Source organism: Musca domestica, unplaced genomic scaffold (assembly GCF_030504385.1).
Source record: "Musca domestica strain aabys unplaced genomic scaffold, Musca_domestica.polishedcontigs.V.1.1 138, whole genome shotgun sequence".
NCBI classification, from domain to species: Eukaryota; Metazoa; Arthropoda; class Insecta; order Diptera; family Muscidae; genus Musca; species Musca domestica.
In genome coordinates, this window is record NW_026712189.1 from 133,008 (window position 1) to 152,531 (window position 19,524).

At 34.8% G+C, this 19,524-nt stretch overlaps 1 protein-coding gene across 1 annotated transcript in view; it reads left to right on the forward strand.

Moving 5' to 3' along the window:
• LOC131801016 (clavesin-2-like) overlaps window positions 1–17,915 on the forward strand; it is a 39,099-nt gene extending 21,184 nt beyond the window's left edge. The window contains exon 2 of the mRNA XM_059118939.1: window positions 16,577–17,915. Coding sequence (XP_058974922.1) covers window positions 16,632–17,609 — 978 coding nt within the window. The 5' untranslated portion in view covers window positions 16,577–16,631 and the 3' untranslated portion in view covers window positions 17,610–17,915. The remainder of the gene's footprint in view (window positions 1–16,576) is intronic.
• The last annotated feature ends 1,609 nt before the right edge of the window (window positions 17,916–19,524 follow it).

The following is a 19,524-nucleotide window of genomic DNA, read 5'->3' on the forward strand; positions in this document are numbered from 1 at the left end:
TCTTGACATTTAATTTAGGTGTGTCTGTTTATCCTAAAATTTTTAACAATTAGGTGTGTCTGGTTACCCTAAAATTTGTAACAATTGTTACTGAAAGTCGTCTGTTAACCCGAAAGTTCTGCAAAAGAGAGCGGTTGAAGAGAGAAATTTTGACAGTTCTTTCTGTGAGAGTTTGCAAATTCTTGCTGGACAAATTTCTTCTAAACTAATTGTTTTTGGAGAACAACTTTGCAAAATGTGAAAAACCTAAATATTTATATGTAATATGAAAATAAAAGACTATTTCCAACATTTTTATTTATAAAACTTGTAAAATCGGTGGTGCTTCCTTTATTTTAATTCTTTTAATGGGTTACAAATTGGTTTGTTTTGACAAATCAGCTGATTAGTTGCAAGCTTCTGCAGGAATACCGTCTGTTTACTTTTCGCAATTTCCTTGCAAAAGAGAATAAAACTACCTTGCTCTCTCAGAAAGATGTTGCTGGACAATTCCTGCAGGGAAAGTAACCAGACACACCTATTGTTGCAAATTGTCACTGGAAGTCGTCTATTGACACAAGCGTTCTGAACAACAGAGAGATTCGTGAGAGAAATTTTGACAGTTCTTTCACTGAGAGTTTGCAAATGCTTGATGAACACATTTTTTCTTGCAATTACCTGTAACGCTGCTTCTTCTCCTTCTGGTGACCTTATATAGGCAAGGAATTTTAAAATATATTTATTATGAATATCGCAAGTATAATAATTTTTTTTCGATCATTTTTAAGTTTTGTGTACATAATTTCCTTTCTATGGCGAACAAATTGTTTCGTTTTGACAAATCTGATTGCTTGTCGTCTGTTTATTTTTTAGTGTTTTCTTGCAAATGGGAAAAAAACAATCTTACTATCTCAGAAAGATCCCATTAGACAATTCCTGTAGGAAGAATAACCAGACAGACCCACTGTGTTTTAATAGGAGGGAACAAATTTTTCATGCTTTCGTACCCTTTCAGGAAAATCACTAAAATGTATTTACAATTGAATAATTTGTATTGGACAAATGAAATGTGCTAAAATTCTGAAGTTTGAAATAGGAGTCACTGATGGAGCGCAGGATATATGTATGTATGGAAGGGTTTTTGGGATTTCATAATTTAAGGTAACTGAAATCTGAAATGTGTAGTATAATAGGATTTCGTTTCGGAAATGTATACTATAATAGTACGAAAAGTACTGAATGGCACAATATTTCGTATTGGGTAAAGGGATAGAGATAAAATTCTAGAATATGATATTAAGATCACTAATGCGTGCTATTTAAATCTGATATGTGTTTGGGATTTCGCGGTAGTTTGCAAATGCGTCCCATATTTGTACGAAAAGTACTAAATAGTGCTTAATAGGATATTGGGTAAAGTGATAGAGCTGGAAACGTGAAATTTGATGTGGATGTCACTTTTGGTGTCTGTTATTGAGAGAAGGAGCTGGTTTTGGATATTCGTACTATATTTGTACAACAAGTACTAAATAGTACTACATTTTGTATTTGGTGAAGGGATGCGTCTGAAATCTTCAATTTTGATATTGAGATCCCTGTTGTTGTCTAGGATTGAGATGTGTAACGGTTTTGCAAATGATCACTACTACAAGTACTAAATGGTACTAATTTTCGAACACTGTTGGTGTCAAGGATGGAGAGATGTAGATTGTTTTGGATAAGCGTGCAAAATTTTATTAAATTTTAAATTGGGTGAGGGGATAGAGAGGGTCTACATATGTAGATGTTGAAATAGTTTTGGACACAAAAATGGTATTTGGATCCATTGTGCAATGGATTTAATAAAATCCTCCTTGGTAAACTTCAAAAAAAAAAAAAAAAAAAAAAAAAAAATATATATATATATATATATATATATATATATATATATATATATATATATAACTGCGTTGCCTAAAACCCGACATGGCGTACACAAATATTCAACTTCTCCGCTATAGTAAAATTATTTGTTTGTCCGTATTACCCAAATACGCCAGATCCATATCTTAAACTCTACAAACTATTAACGTTGTAAAAATTGAATCATTTTAAAATTTACGAATTGTTATGTTTTGCAATTTTGTGTTATTTTTTTATATTTTCCACACGCAAAAAAAATAGAACAAGCAAAAAAGTATTAAGTTCGGCCGGGCCAAATGTTTAATACCCTCCACCTTAGGGTAAAAGAAACATTAGAAGAAATGTGGCAGAAACCATTAAAATGCCGAATATCGGGAGGTACCGTTATATGGGGGCCACACCAAAACGTGGACCTATAATTACAATGTTTCGCTACACAAACTAGGACCCATTAGGACCCACAAATACCAATTTTTAGACAAATCAGTGAAAAAATGTTGCAAAAACCATTAAAATACCGAATATCGGGATGTACCGTTATATGGGGGCTATATCAAATCATGGACCCATGCATGCAATGTTTCGCCACCGAAGCTGGAACCCATTATGACCAACTAATACCAATGTGGCAAAAAATGTGGCAAAAATCATCAAATTACCGAATATCGGGAGGTCCTGTTATATGGGGGCTATACCAAAACATGGACCCATACATGCAATGTTTCGCCACCGGAGCTGGAACCCATTATAACCAACAAATACCAATTTTCAGACAAATCCGTGAAAAAAGGTTGCAAAAATCATCAAATTACCGAATATCGGGAGGTACCGTTATATGGGGGCTATACCAAATCATGGACCCATACATGCAATGTTTCGCCACCGGAGCTGGAAACCATTATGACCCACAAATACCAATTTTTAGACAAATCCGTGAAAAAAAATGGCAAAAAAAAACTAAAATACCGAATATCGGGAGGTACCTTTATATGGGGGCTATACCACAACGTGGACCTATAAATGCAATGTTTTGCCACACGCTCAGGGACCCGTTATGTCCTACAAATACCAATTTCCAGACAAATCCGTGAAAAAAATACCGAATATCGGGAGGTACCGTTATATGGGGACTATACCAGAAAATGGACCGATATATCTCATTTTCAATACCAACCATCCTAGACACAATGCATATAGCTCTGCTAAATATTGGCGCTCTACGTCAAATAATGTGGGCTGTATCGTGATTTCAACAGACAGACGGATAGACAGAAAGACAGACGGACATCGTTAAATCGACTTAGAATTTTATGCTGATTATAAATATATATACTTTATGGGGTCTAAGACGAATATTTAAGGATGTTACAAACGGAATGACAAAGTTAATATAGCCTCCTTTCCAAGGTGGAGGGTATAAAAATAGAAATGTTGAAATTATTCATCTTTAAAATTTCGTATGTCCAACGTATTTGGGTAACTTTCATATAAATATACAGGGTGAGATAAAAAACTGGTATAAAGTCAAACGTCATGATTCTGTGATGATCCTCAAAAGTAAATATATATCTCGCTTCCTTCTCCCTGTTGCAAAAAAGTGCACAAATATATAATACTATGTGGCGAAGGGTGTTACAATAACTAAAATAAAATCGAATAACTTTTATCAATTGCATGTCGGAATCGCCTCTATTGACATTCCAGGATTTATTAAATGTCTGGTGAAAAAAAAAAAAATAATTATCACAAATCTAACCGATTTAGGCAACAGTATAGTTACATTTAATTTATTTGCATTTTTTCGTGAATATTTTGGCATTTTTTATTGGTTTTACTCAAACAATAAATTGCCAGTAAAGTTTCCTGTGCTCTAAGAGGCCGATTTTCAACAAAGCACACCGATTCACTATTTTACATAGGGGCTCTGGAAAAACGAATAATTGGCCGCATTAAAACACTGAGGTTTTGGTTGCACATTTTCTGTTTCGGAAAGTTTATGTGATGCTGGGATGTTTGAAAAACACAAAAACCAAAAACACATTCATGGCACTACAAACGAAAGCCCCAACAACTGCAGCTTGACTGGAATCAAATATGGCTAAACGGTCATAGCCAACCAGTCTCTACCGGTCTGAAGTATTGGGCAATAGAAGTAAATGCTGCAGCAGCAGTAACGGCCGCAAGACCAGACTTAGCCCACACTCATTACCTGGCAAAATACGGCGACTGAAGAAACAAAGGCTAACAGCCAAAATGTTGTGGCTGGAGATTTTCTTGTGTTTGGTTGCCAATATCGTATGGTTTTCAAACTGAGTGTAATGTATTTTACTTAGATGTGTGTGTGTGTTTTTATTTTGCTTTGGGATGTCTTTTTTGTTTTTGGAGTTTTTTCTTCTTCTTCTTCCTTAAAAACCTTTTGGATTGTAACTTTTTCTACCATATAATCACGTTTATGATTTATTGTGTCAATATTAATTATAATATTATGATAGAGATACATCATGAGAACTGTAGTGATGTATGGAGGGCATAGATGATGGTCTAGCTGGCTACCACCATTGATGCATGCCTTGAGCATTTTTTAGTTTTGTTAATTGAATGTTAATCGTTCGATAAGGTTCAATTAAATTTTTATAACCTTGTTGATATTTTTGGGTTTCACTGTGAAATGCAGTTGTCGACATGACCTTCAGCCCAATGAGATTTGAAAGGGTAGTGATTCTGTACCTAGGTCAAACGTATGAAAGGTCTATAGATCTTCCATATAAAGAAGGATTATTATAGGCATTTTTCCCAGTCAATTGTTTAAGTCCATTTTTATATATTTTTTTTCTTTTTTTGGGACAAAGTACAATTTGGGCAAATATTAGACGTTTGGTGCACAATCCAATGTAAATCGGACGAAGTTATATGTGGGAGCTATATCCAAATCTGAACCGATCTCGATAAAATTTAGCAAATGTATTTCTGAGCTGCATTTGATATATTTCCCCAAATATTGTTGTTACAGAGTGCATATTACGGCTGCGGAGGACAAAAATAACAAATCGGATGAACAATATATATGGGAGCTATAGCTATATCTGAACCGATTTCGATAAAATTTGGCATACTTATTTTCAGGCCCAATTTGGTTGTATGTGCAAAATTCCATACTATTCGGGCTGATATTACACGTTTGGTGCACAATAAAAGGCAAATCGGACGAAGATATATATGGGAGCTATATCTAAATTTTGACCGATTATCTCCAATTTCAATAGGGTTCGTCCTTGGGCCAAACAAATGATTTGTGCAAAATTCCATACTATTCGGACTGATATTACACGTTTGGTGCACAATAAAAGCAAATCGGACGAAGATATATATGGGAGCTATATCTAAATTTTGACCGATTATCTCCAATTTCAATAGGGTTCGTCCTTGGGCCAAACAAATGATTTGTGCAAAATTTCATACTATTCGGACTGATATTACACGTTTGGTGCACAATAAAAGGCAAATCGGACGAATATATATATGGGAGCTATATCTAAATTTTGACCGATTATCTCCAATTTCAATAGGGTTCGTCCTTGGGCCGAACAAATGATCTATGAAAAAATTTCATCTGGATCGGGCAATAAATGCGACTTGTACTTTGTTTACAAAAATACATGGACAGACGGACGGACGGACAGACGGACGGACGGACATGCATAAATCGACTCAGAATGTGATTCTATGCAGATCATCAAAAGGAACTATGGGTCTATCTCCTTTCCTTTTGCCTGTTACAAACAAATGCACAAAGACATAATACCCTGACCACCTTGTGGTGTAGGGTATAAAAAGGAAAAAGGTTGTAAGTTGGACCGGACCGAACTTTGAATACCTTCCACCATTTGGATCGAATTTGAAAATTAAAAAAAAATAAAATCCGTTAAAAATTCTCTCAATATCTTAAAAATACCGAATATAGCCCTGATTTTGGGGTCTATACGTAGACCTGGACCAATTTTTGTCATAAGCCATTACAATAGTCAAATACGAAACTTGGAAAAATCCGGTGAATAATGTAGCTAATATCATCAAAATACCGAATATGGGGGTACCGTTATATCGGGGCTATACGTAAACCTGCACCAGCATAGACAATTTTCTGTCACAGGCTGTAGTTCAAATTACGAAATTTGTGGGCCGTTTTATGTGGGCTATATGATATCGTGGACCTATATAGACATTTCTCTTTCACATCAGTGAGCCCAAATTACGCAAAAAATGTATTTTATTTAAAAACAAAATTAAAAAAATACATCTCGGAACGAAATGAACAAAAGCGCGTTTAGATACAAAAGCTTATACGCTTTAACCCACATGGATTTTAAGTATTTTTCCAACATTTTAAATCCTTACTTCAAACCTAAAAAAAAGAAAGAAACAAAACTTCCAGTAGTCCCCGAAATTGACATATAATGATCACATGTTATCTATAATCTTGGATTTTTTGACAGCAAAAAAATAAACCGCGACAAATCTATTAACACCTGTCAAAGGCATTTGCTTTAACCCCCTAGCATTGATATCTAATTCGACAATATAATAATAAATTTGCAAAAAAATTAACATAAAGTAAAAAAAATAAAAATAAAACAAAACAAACTATTGAAAATCTTGTATTTGCCTAGCAATGGCCATTGACCTTCCAAACCACAACAAGAAAAAAAAAACACATTGTTTAAATTAATATCCCCTAATTATGGAGATTTTGTATGCAGCTATCTGCAGATCTGCAAAAAAAAAAATGGTCAATGTCATGGGTATATAGATAATTTACATTGGTCTTTAATTAACACCTTTAAAATATGCAAATTTTGAGGAAATACAAAGTTGTACCATTCCAAATATTCATTAAATTTCTTTAAATCAGGTTTTCTTTCAACAACTAATTCAGGGCAAAAATATTATTAGCGCCAGATATCATAGTTATAAAATCCTAATTTTGAATACAATTCAATTCCAATGTTAATAGTATTTTGGAATTGATATTGAAATGATATCTGCATTAGATACAGCTGATTGAAACACCATCACGTGTCAAGTAAACATCTCGAACCGGCTCATTGCCAACTTGAAATAAAATATAAATAAACAATCTCGTAAAAAATTCATCTTAAATTCATGAGTCCACATTCCAAAATACCCTAACTTCTTTCTTTGACCTTGTGCAGCTAAAAACCAAAACTGAAAATAAACAAAGCCATGAAACTAATGGTCAGCAAACAAGAGATTAACAGATCATGAAGTTGTAGTAAAATTGATGAGCATGGGCAGACATGCCTAGTTAGTTCAATACTCATAAATCATTGTAGACTGTTATTCACTGATTTATATGGAAAGCAACCAACATTTTCAGATATTTTGGTAATAAATCATAACATTTTGGGTTTTATTGCAAACGCATAGACTCTAGACATTATTGTGCGAGGTTAGTATATAAGTTCGTAGAAGATTAAGGTTTTTTTTAAATGGATCTAATAGAACTTGCTGATATTTTTCATTTCAGTAGGTGAAAAAGCTTATTCAAACATTCTTTCCATAACCCGCCCAATTGAAAATATGTTAGCTTTATATAAGTCGATGGTATCGAAAATACAATCCATCTCAATTAATCAGGTCGTGTAGGCACAACAAAAAACTGTCATTGCTATTGGCATAGACAAATGAAAATATAGACAACGAAATGCTCTCACCGTTCATCTTCGAAAAAAATCGGATCAGCAGATGTCGTCTATATCGTTCCAGGGGTTTGAGTGGGAATTTTGAAGTCACTCAATTCAAAAATGTTAAAAATAACAAAAACTGTAGGATATTTATCAGTAGAAAATTATTTCAGAATAAAAGAAATGTAAAAATTACGTGATGACATCGAAAACTATGGGAATATTCCAGTGATATTCTTGAAAAACGGTAAAATGTGTTTTCGAAGTCGAGTGGCTTGAACGCGTAAATCAGCATGTTGACTATGCAAAACATTATGAGAGCCACCTGGAAAAAAAGACAAAACTAACTTTTCGTTGTCTATCACTGCCTTTACACGGTGGCATTTTTACATGGCATTTTTATCAATTCTCTTTTAAAATTTCTGCGTAAATATTCGCGCCTTTACACGGTGGCATTTTATGATATTAGTGCTTGGCATTTTTTCTGAGATTTTATTTTATTCAGTATTTCGTATAGAGCTGTATTGTTGTGCTAATTGTTTGTAACAGATATTTATAAAGAAATGATTTAAAATTTAATGTGTGAATCTAAAGAAGAAATGATGGAAAAAGTTATTGTCGATCTGGTCCACATATTTATTAAAATTATTAACTTTTATTTTAACTTTCTTTTTTTACTTTTTAAAACTTCCAATTAATTTTCATATAATTCACTATACAATTCAATCACTAAACACATCACATCACAATAAAAGAAACACATCAAAAATTACAATAAACAAACGATCAAAATCATAAAAAATTCGGAAGAAGCAAAAAGAGAAATGCAAAGAAAATGGCATGTAACCCTGTGCGGTGGCTTATCGTGCCATTTTTTCTTCTATCCTTGTTTCTCTACACCTTTTACCAACAAAAAAATGGCATGGATAAAAAATGCCACCGTGTAAAGGCAGTGTATATCTTCATTTGTCTATGCTATTGGTGAGAAAAATGCAAAATTCTCTCTGAGAGAATAAGAAAGTGTTCCTCTCACCCATTCGCCCAAATATAAGGTTCCCCTTCCAAGCCAGCTACCAAATTGAATGTCAAAATGCATTATTGCGATTGAAATCACAGAACAAAATATAAACAAATATCCAACAAAGGGTTAAAAATGTTTGAATCTATTTTTTGTAGATTTTGCAGGTAACCTTGTTATTGTGCCATGATCCCACCATTTTTTTCTCAGGCAATTTTTTTTCAATAAAAGCTAGTTTACATACCATGTCACATGGAAAGAAAACGGAAAACTAGTAGAATTTATTTCTACTAAGTCAAGACATCATCAATAATGTAGTAGTAAACTATACAGAGAAAATTTTTACTCTCACATACCACCATGAAACAGATGGGCTATATCGGTTCACGATATCATATAGCCCATAATCGGTTCATCCCCATAATCGGTATTTTGATGATTCCAGTCAAATTTTATACCCTCCACCATACTATGGAGGGTATATTAACTTTGTCATTCCGTTTGTAACTCCTCGAAATACTCATATCAGACCCAACAAAGTATATATATTCTTGATCAGCGTAAAATTCTAAGTCGATTTGGCGATGTCCGTCTGTCTGTCTGTCTGTTGTAATCACTTCCGAATGAACTGAGATAGATGGCTAAAATTTTGCACACATGGCGGGTTAAGTTCGTAAATGGGCCATGTAGGTCCACGTTTTCATATAGCCCCCATATAACGGTACCTCCCTATATTCGGTATTTTGATGATTTTAGCGACATTATTCACGGGAATTGTTCCAAATTTGGTATTTGAAGTTCAAAATGGATACTACACCCTAAGACAGACAATTGTCTGTGCAGCTCCACGTCTTCATATAGCCCCCATATAACGGTACCTCCCGACATTCGGTATTTTGATGATTTTAGCGACTTTATTCACCGGAATTGTTTTAAAATTGGTATTTGAAGTTCGTTATGGGAACTACAGTCTGTGACAGAAAATTGTCTGTGTGGGTCCAGGTCTTCGTATAGGCCCCATATATCAGTACCTCCCTATATTCGGTATTTTGACGATTTTAGGTACAATACCCACCGAAATTGTTTGAGATGTGGTATTTGAAGTTCCTAATAGATGCTACAGCCTGTGACAGAAAATTGTCTATGCTGGTCCAGGTCTTCGCACAGCTCCAATTTAATGGCACCTCCTTATATACGATATTTTGATGATTTTAGTTACATTATTCACCGTTTATTTCAAGTTTCGAATTTGAATATGGTAATGGCTTATGACAAACAATGCCTATGTATGTCCACGTCGTATAGACCCCAAAATAACGGCTATATTCGGTATTTTTAAAATTTTAACTGAATTTTTTAAGGATTTTATTTTTTGAAAATTTCTAAATTCGTTGCAAATGGTGGAGGGTATTAAAAGTTTGGCCCGGCCGAACTTACTGCTTTTTAACTTGTTTATATTGGAATCCACACAAGGAGTTCCTTCTAATTACTTTACACCTTGGAAGAGATTTGTCTGAATATATGAATATATATATTCGGTGTTTTTATGATTTTTAGCTACATTATTCACTGAAATTGCTTCAAATTTCGTATTTGAAGTTCGTAATGAGTACTATAACCTATAACGGAAAATTGTCTATGCAGATCCACCTCTTAGTATGTAACTGTACCTCCCTTTATTCGTTATTTTGAGGATATCAGTGACATTATACCCCGGCATTTTTTTAAATTTCATATTTGAAAATCTTATGGGTACCAGCCTATAATAAAAAATGTCCACTTTTTTTTTTAATTTTTCAAGTTCTTTCCAATTGGTGGAGGTTAGCTGCTTTTTTTCTTGTGAGTAGTCAAATGCACAAAAAAATGGACCCACATGCAAATTTTTCTGTCCAAAATTATTTCATCTTCTCCATATGTAAACCCCAGATGCAATTTTCATCTCTATTCCTTCACCTAATATCAGCTGTGATCTACATTTAGTAGCATTAAGTACTTTTCGAACATATCTTAACACCAGATACCAACAGACCCTTCCATATAAAATTTCAGAATTCCAGTTCTATGTATTCACTCAATACCAGATTTAACAATATTTAGTACTTTTCATATAATTTTAGTACTGCTTTGCAAAACCTTTCCACATCTCAATCGTAGGCACCAACAGTTATAGCAAAATAAAATTTCACGTTTTCCACACTGCCCCTTCACGAAATTTAGTAGCAATCAGTACTTTTTGAACAATTGTAGTACGCACTTTCAAAACAATCTCCAAATCTCAACCGCATATACCAACTGTGAACTCAATATCAAATTTCGGGATTACAGGTCTATACATTCACTTAACACCAAATAAAGTAACATTTAGTACTACTCGAACAATTATAGTACATATTTCCAAACAATCTCCACATCTCAACCTCAGATACCAAGAGTGACCTTTATATCAAATTTGAGGATTCCAGCTTTTTAATTTCTACCATTACCAAATTTAGTACCAATGCCGAATTTAGTACTTTTCGAACAACTATGGTACGAATTTTCAAAACAATCTCCTCATCTCAAGCTCAGACACTAACCTTTATATCAAATTTGAGGATCCCAGCTTTGCAGTTACCAAAAACCTCCATATCTTAACCAGTAAAGAAAGTCCTAAAGTCGGGCGGGGCCGATTTTATGATACCCTACACCACTTTGCTAATTTAGTTGAGCTCCACTTAATAATTAAAAGTTTTTATGGGAGAATTCAATCATACACGCTATGATTATAATTATAATTTAAAATTCAAAGGACTAAATATGCCGAAGCTTTTAAATTCGAACTTGTATTGCCCATTTGGTGTGAAATTAATTTGAAATCGGATAAAAATATATATGGGAACTATATCCAAATCTGAACCGATCTCGATAAAATTTGGCAAGGATATTTCTGAGCTGTATTTGATATATTTCCCTGAATATCGTTGTTACGGAGTGCATATTACGGCTGTGGGTAACAAATACAATAAATCGGATGAACAATATATATGGGAGCTATAACTATATCTGAACCGATCTTCACCAAATTTGGCATGCTACCTTCTAGACTAAATTCGGTCGTATGTGCCAAATTTGGACAAATATTAGACGTTTGGTGCACAATAAAAGGTAAATCGGACGAAGTTATATATGGGAGCTATATCCAAATCTGAACCGATCTCGATAAAATTTAGCAAAGGTATTTCTGAGCTGCATTTGATATATTTCCCCAAATATTGTTGTTACAGAGTGCATATTACGGCTGCGGAGGACAAAAATAACAAATCGGATGAACAATATATATGGGAGCTATAGCTATATCTGAACCGATTTCGATAAAATTTGGTATACTTATTTTCAGGCCCAATTTGGTTGTATGTGCAAAATTCCATACTATTCGGGCTGATATTACACGTTTGGTGCACAATAAAATGCAAATCGGACGAAGATATATATGGGAGCTGTATATAATTTTTTACCGATTATCTCCAATTTCAATAGGGTTCTTCCTTGGGCCAAACAAATGTTGTTTGCTAAATTTCATCTCAATCGGATAATAAATGCGACCTGCATTTTGTTCACAAGAATACATGGACAGACGGACGGACGGACGGACAGACGGACTGACATGCATAAATCGACTCAGAAAGTGATTCTATGCAGATCATCAAAAGGAACTATGGGTCTATCTCGTTTCCTTTTGCCTGTTACAAACAAATGCACAAATACGTAATACCCTGACCACCTTGTGGTGTAGGGTATAAAAACGAACACCAACAGTGGCATCCACACACATTTAGTACTTTTCCTACAATTATAGTACAAATTTCCAAAACTACCTCCATATCTCAATTACAGATACCAACAGAGGCCTTAATATCAAATTTCCCTATTCCTTCACCCAATACGAAATTTAGTACCATTTAGTACTTTTCGTACAAATAAAGGACAAATTTCCTAGCCACCACCAAATCGCAAACACAGATACCATCTCTAATCAAAATGTCAAAGTAAAGAATTTTATCTGCATCCCTTCACCCAATATCAAATATAGTACCATTCAGTACTTTTCGTACAATTATAGTACACATTTCCGAAACTACCTCCACATGTCCAGGCTACACATGAATAGCGAACCTGCGGGGCTATACGAAGACGTGGACATACATGGCTCATTTTCTGTTTTATGCTGCAGCATCTATTACGAACTTCAAATACCAAATTCGGAACGATTTCGTTAAATAAAAACATCAAAATACCGAATATCGGGGGGTACCGTTATATAGGGGCTATACGAAGACGTGGACCTACACAGATTATTTTCTGTCTTAGGCTGTAGTATCCATTACGAACTTCAAATGCCAAATTTGAAACAATTCCGGTGAATAATGTCGCTAAAATCATCAAAATACCGAATATCGGGAGGTACCGTTATATGGGGGCTATATGATAACTTAGACCTACATGGCCCATTTACAAACTTAACCTGCCTACTGGCAAAATATACATGTGTGCAAAATGTTAGCCTTCTATTTCAATTTGTTCGAAAGATAGCGTGATTACAACAGACAGACAGACAGACGGACACACAGACAGACAAGGCTAAATCGTCTTAGAATTTTACGCTGATCAAGAATATATATACTTTGTTGGGTCTGACATGAGTATTTCGATGAGTTACAAACGGAATGACAAAATTAATATACCCTCCATAGTATGGTGGAGGGTATAAAAATTCAAAATTCCAGCTTCATCTGTTAGTGCAGTTCGCACACTTTGTATACATTTCCAAAATCACCTTCATGTATCAAACTAACCTTAAAACCTTGATTCTATTACCAAATTTCAACCTTTTAGCTCTTTCCGTATAAGTAATACTAAATGGTACCATTTTAGAAGTTTAGTACCATTTAAGCACTTTTCGTAACCTTAAAGTTTGAATTTCCAAAATTCCTTTGGTATGTCAATCATGCGCTGCATTAGTGACTCTCATCCCTAATTTTAGAATTCTAGTGCATTCGGTTAGGGAATAGTTGTGAAAATACTTGCAATTGTTACAGCAAGTCATCGGTTAATCCTTTGTGTTAATTACCTAAATTGTAAGCAAATGAAAATTTGCAGGTATCGACAATTTTGCCCTTAACTAGAAAATCAAGTTTTATTTAGAAATTTAAAAAAAATTGAAATTGCCATTGATAAAAAAATATACTCCAGATATTTGATAGCAGTTATCATTTAGACAGCTTGCACTAATTACCCCACTGACATTAACATCAAGAAAATTGATTCGAACTTGAAATACATTTTAAACAACGATTTACAAAAAAAAAATAATGGTCTACTATCCAACTCTGCATGGCACACTAACCACCAAAAATATGAAGAACAAAAATTCAAACCAAAAAAAAGACAAAAAGAAATATTATTAGCTTGAACTTGAACTAATTTGTATTTGCCATATTGACTTTAGACTACATTTTCAAGTCAATGCCTGCCTCCATAGAGATGTTCATTAAAAATGTATTTGTGTGAGTGGTGTGTATTTTACATTAAAACTTAAAACCAAAAGATTCAGTTATTGTTGTTGTTTTTGTGTTTCATATAAACATAAACAAACAATGCTGCGGCGAAGTATTTAAATCCCCAAAAACAACAGCAATTTGCTAATTCATATTTATAAGTTTGTTGGTTTATGATGGCATCCACTGGAACCATGGATACTCTTTAAGGTAGTCATCAAAGTTGAGTTTGGGCTTTTTGTTTTTGGATGAACTTGAACTTTTTGATGGCGGGGCTGCCTATGGAAGTCACAAAACCTACATAGATGGATAAAATCTGAAATGACAACTGTCAATATATGTGTTTTTGTGTTGGTGTGCTAGTAAATGACTCTACTTATTATTGCATTACTTCCACTTACAGTCAGCTCCAAAGATATTTAACCTTATTTTATGCTCGTGTGCTCGTGTCAATTACGGCATTTATGATCACATCTCATAAAATCGTTTGATTTAAACGGCAATAATCGGATTGCTAAATAAGTTAGTCATAAACCATAATCGAATTTTGAAGAAAATAATAAAAAGAATTAGGTCAAGATTAAGTTTAGTAATACATGGGTTTCCCCCATAATGAAACAATTATACCTCCATTATCACTGATACCTAAATAGAAGACCTCCAAAAAAATCCTCTATAGAAGGATTGAAAAACTTGCCTTTTGAAGTTTTTCTATATACAGACGTTCAATTAGAGATAAAAGATAGTTAAAAGGTTGTCTACGTATAGAAGAGGTCTTCTGCAATTAAAAAGCCTTCAAAATGGGGTTCTATATGTAGAAGACTCTCAGGAGGCCATCTATAGATGATAGTCCCTACGGAGATCTTCTTGAGATAGAAGACCCTCAGGGGGTCTTCTATAAATATAAGACCTTTAGTAGATCCTGTATATAAAGAAGACTTTCAGGAGGCCTTCTATAGATAGAAGACACTTAGTGGTTCTCAATATGTTTTTTACACATATAAGACTGTCGGATTGTCTTCAATAGACGAAATACCCCTAGGAAGAGTTGTTCTGTTGATTCGGGAGGTCCCTTTGTACATAGAAGACCCTTAGGAGTTGTTTTACAGCAATAAACCTTTTTTAATTGACTTAAGAGGTCTTCTTAAGATATAAGAGCCTTAGGAGTTGTTTTACCGAAATAAAGCTTCTTCTGTTCACAGTAAACCCCCAGGAGGTCTTCTGTTGATAGAAGATGTAAAGGAAGTCTTCTATAGATAGAAACCCCGTAGGGTTTTTACAAATATTAAACCCTTAGGAGGTCCCCTATTGATAGAAGACTTTCAGGGACCTTATATAGACAGAATAATCTCAGGGGGACATTTTAAGTTAAAAGACCCTTAGGTGGTCTTCTACAGATAGAAAATCTAAAGGAGATTTTCGTTAGATGTAAGGACCTTATGGCTCTTTTATAAATATAAAACCCACAGGAGGTTTCTTATTGATAGACGACTTTCAGGATACCTTCCAAGGATAGAAGAACCCCAGAAGGTCGTAGAAGACACTCAGGAGGACTGCTATAGATATAGTATCCTCAGAAGATCTTATAAAAATAAAAGACACTTAAGAGTTATTCTACAGATAGAAGGCCCTCGAAATTCACCTATAGATAGAAGATTTTCAGGTGGTCTTTTAACGATAATAGACCCTCAGGGGTTATCATGGTATCTTTCGAAGATAGAAAGCCCTCAGAATAGTTTGAAGACCCATCTACACATTGAAAAGGTCCTTTACACATTGAAGACATTCAGTAGGTCTTATGTACATCGAAATCCCTCGGAAGGCTCTCAGCAGATCTTCTACATATTAAAGACCCTCAGTGGTCCTTTATTGATAGAACATCTCTAGGAGGGCTTTAAATATATTAGATCCTTAGGAGCTCTCAGGAGGTCTTCTATAGTGAGAACGCCCTCGGGAGTTTTCCTAAAATTAAGACACCTTCAGGAGATCTGCTATATGTAGGTCTTCCATAGATAGCAAGATTTTCTATTTATAAGTAGACCTATCTATAAATAAAGGAACTTCCAGGGGTTCATTCTTTAAAACAGTTCTTCAAAGGACTTCTTTTTTAGGAAAGCGGTATTGTAAGGTCTCTTTCTCTAATAAGGGGTGCTTCTAAGGGCCCATTCCTTGTCCTAGATTTTCTTTTTTTTTTTTGAATAGAGCAAAAAAAGTGTAACGAAATTTATGTACGCTTCTTCTGAGAAGGTTCGTTCTAAGGAACCTTTCTCGAAGCTATTATGCTTCTATGGTCCAATGAACGCCTTGTGAAAGCTGGGGAAATTACATAAATAATTTGTTTATTTTTAATGGAAATTATTATTACTATCATTGTCAATATTGTTATTATTATAATTATTTTTATTATTATTAAATTTCTCTTTTCTTCTTCTTTATTTCAGATCTATTATCTTTGTCCAGTTACTCTCAAATTAGTGTCCAAATCAATCTCTCAAAATGAAACAAACCACAGTGGATCAAAACGAAGCCATGCTCACGGAGAGCGTGTTGAAAGTTGCCAAACGCGAATTGCGTGAAGACAAATGCACAAGGGATCAATGCCTTGAACAGTTCCGCAATTGGTTGGCCAAAAATGAAGATGTCCAGAATGTGCGCACCGATGATCATTTTCTTTTGCGTTTTTTGAGAGCCAAAAAGTTTAGTGTTCCCATGGCTGAACAGACTCTCCTGAAATACCTTAATGTTCGACGTACCTTCCCCCACATGACCACCACTTTGGATTTCTTTGACGAACGCTTGAATGATATCATTACCAATGGTTATATTTATGCCACACCCAATCGTGACAAAAATGGACGTCGGGTTATCATCAATAATGCCCAGTATTTCAATGCCAAAAAATACACGGCCATGGATCAGGCCAAGGTTCACTTTCTAACGTATGAATGTCTGATGGAAGATGCCCAAACTCAGGTCATGGGTTTGACACATATTGGCGATTTTGGAGGCATAACCACAGCCCATGTGACCAATTGGAATCCCACAGAATTTGGGCGTCTCTTCAAATGGGGTGAACAGTCACTGCCGCTCAGACACAAAGAGATTCATTTGATTAATGTTCCCACCACGCTAAAATGGGTGGTGGATTTCGTAAAGAATCGTGTCAGTTCGAAAATGCGTAACCGCCTCAATGTCTACACCAGTGACAAGGATCTACACAAGGCCGTCGATCCCGAATGCCTGCCACTGGAATTGGGTGGCAAAATCCCACAAAAAGAAATGGTGGAACTGTGGAAACGTGAGCTGGCCGAGAAACGTGATATTATTTTGCAATTAGATGAAATGAAGCTGCTCACAGATCGTGGTATATTGCGAAAGAGTTCTCACAATTCCGAAAAGTCCAGCAATCAACCGACATTTGTGTCACAAATCGAGTCGATACAGGGCAGTTTTCGTAAATTGGAATTTGATTGAGAGCTACATTTTATGTGGGGGGTTAGATGATTTTTTCGAAATAATGTTTTGTAATATTTGTTAATGATTATTATGTTGTTTTCTATTGTTAGTTTTAAGATAAGTATGTAGTTTTGTATTATGTGGTAAGAAATTGAAATTATATATATATGTTAGACTTTTTTGTTGGTAGGCATATAGTAAAATTGATATTTCAATCATGTTTAATGTATTATGCACCAAAATTCATTCAAATTAAAAATTAAAACAAATTTGGCTGCACTTCATATAACTGGAATAGAGAGAGAATAATGTTGAGAATAAAAACCATGCATGTAATTTCAATATTTGTATTTTTTTCAAATTTCAATGGGACGTTTAATGACTTGTGGGTTTAAAATATATTTGACTGAAATAATAATTTTTATACCCTACACCACCTAGTGGTGAAGATATTATGTCTTTGTGCATTTGTTTGTAACATGGAGAAGGAAGCGAGATAGACCCATAGTTACTTTTGAGGATCTTCATAGAATCACTTTCTGAGTCGGTTCATGCATGTCAGTCCGTACGTCTGTCCATGTATTTTTGTTAACAAAATTTAGGTCGCAATTATTATCCGATTGAGATGAAATTTTCCAAACAATATTTGTTTGGCCCAAGGATGAACCCTATTGAAATTGGTGAGAATCAGTTTAGATTTGTATATAGCTCCCATATATATTTTCAATCGATTTCGGGTTAATTGTGCACCAAATGGCCAATACCAGTCCAACTGACTTGAATTTTGGCATATACGACCGAATTGAGTCTAGAAGCAAGTACATCAAATATCGGATCAGTACAAAATCTCGAGATCGGATCAAATTGGATATAGCTCCTATATATATTTTTATCCGATTTCATGTTAACAGCTTGAGATAAAGAAACTGCAAAAAAATTCAAAAGCCACATTTTTTATTATACCCTCAGCCATATGGCTACAGAGGGTATATATCATTTGATACGGTCAAAACGTGCCTAGTCGAAATAACGGTTTTAGACCCTATGTCTCTTTGGAGACATAGGGCCTAAAACCGTCTGTCTGGCTGGCTGGTGCGCACGATAACTCTCGAAGGGAGTGTCCGATTTGGTCCAAACTTGGTACATCGTAATATTTTTGTCAAACTTAGATCGAGTTCGGAGATGGGCAATATCGGTCCACTCCTTCTGGTGCCTCCCCCACAAAAGGTCGAAATTTGCAAAAAATTTATTTTTTGGAGAGAAAGAGAAGGGGTAACCCGATTTTGCTTGAACTTTACGAATCCTAATATTTTCATCAGTGCTAGGTCATGTGCGAAAATAGACAATATCGGTCCACTCCATCAAGTACCTCCCCCACAAAGGGTCAAAATTTTGAATAATTAAAACTCTTATAAAATGTGATGTAAGATTCCGATAGTCTTCAAATTTCACACATCCCAATAATTTTATATACCCAAGATCTGGTGTGAAAATGGAATGTATCGATCTACTCTTCTGGTACCTCCCCCACAAAAGGTCGAAATTTTAAAAAAAGTATTTTTTGCACAAAAAGAGAAACGATAATCCGATTTTGCTCTAACTTTGCAAATCCTAATATTTGCATCAGTGCTAGGTCGGGTGCGAAAATGGACAGTATCAGCTCACTCCATCAAGTACCTCCCCCACAAAGGGTCAACATTTTGAATAATTATAACTCTTATAAAATGTGATGTAAGGATCCGAACGTCTTCAAATTTCACACATTCCAATATATTTATATTCCCAAGATCTGGTGTTAACATGGAATGTATCGGTCCACTCCTTCTGGTACCTCCCCCACAAAGTGTCGAAATTTTGAATACCCATAAAGCTCATAAAACGCCAAATTAACATCCGATTCCATTTAGACTCTCAATATTTCTATCAACACAAG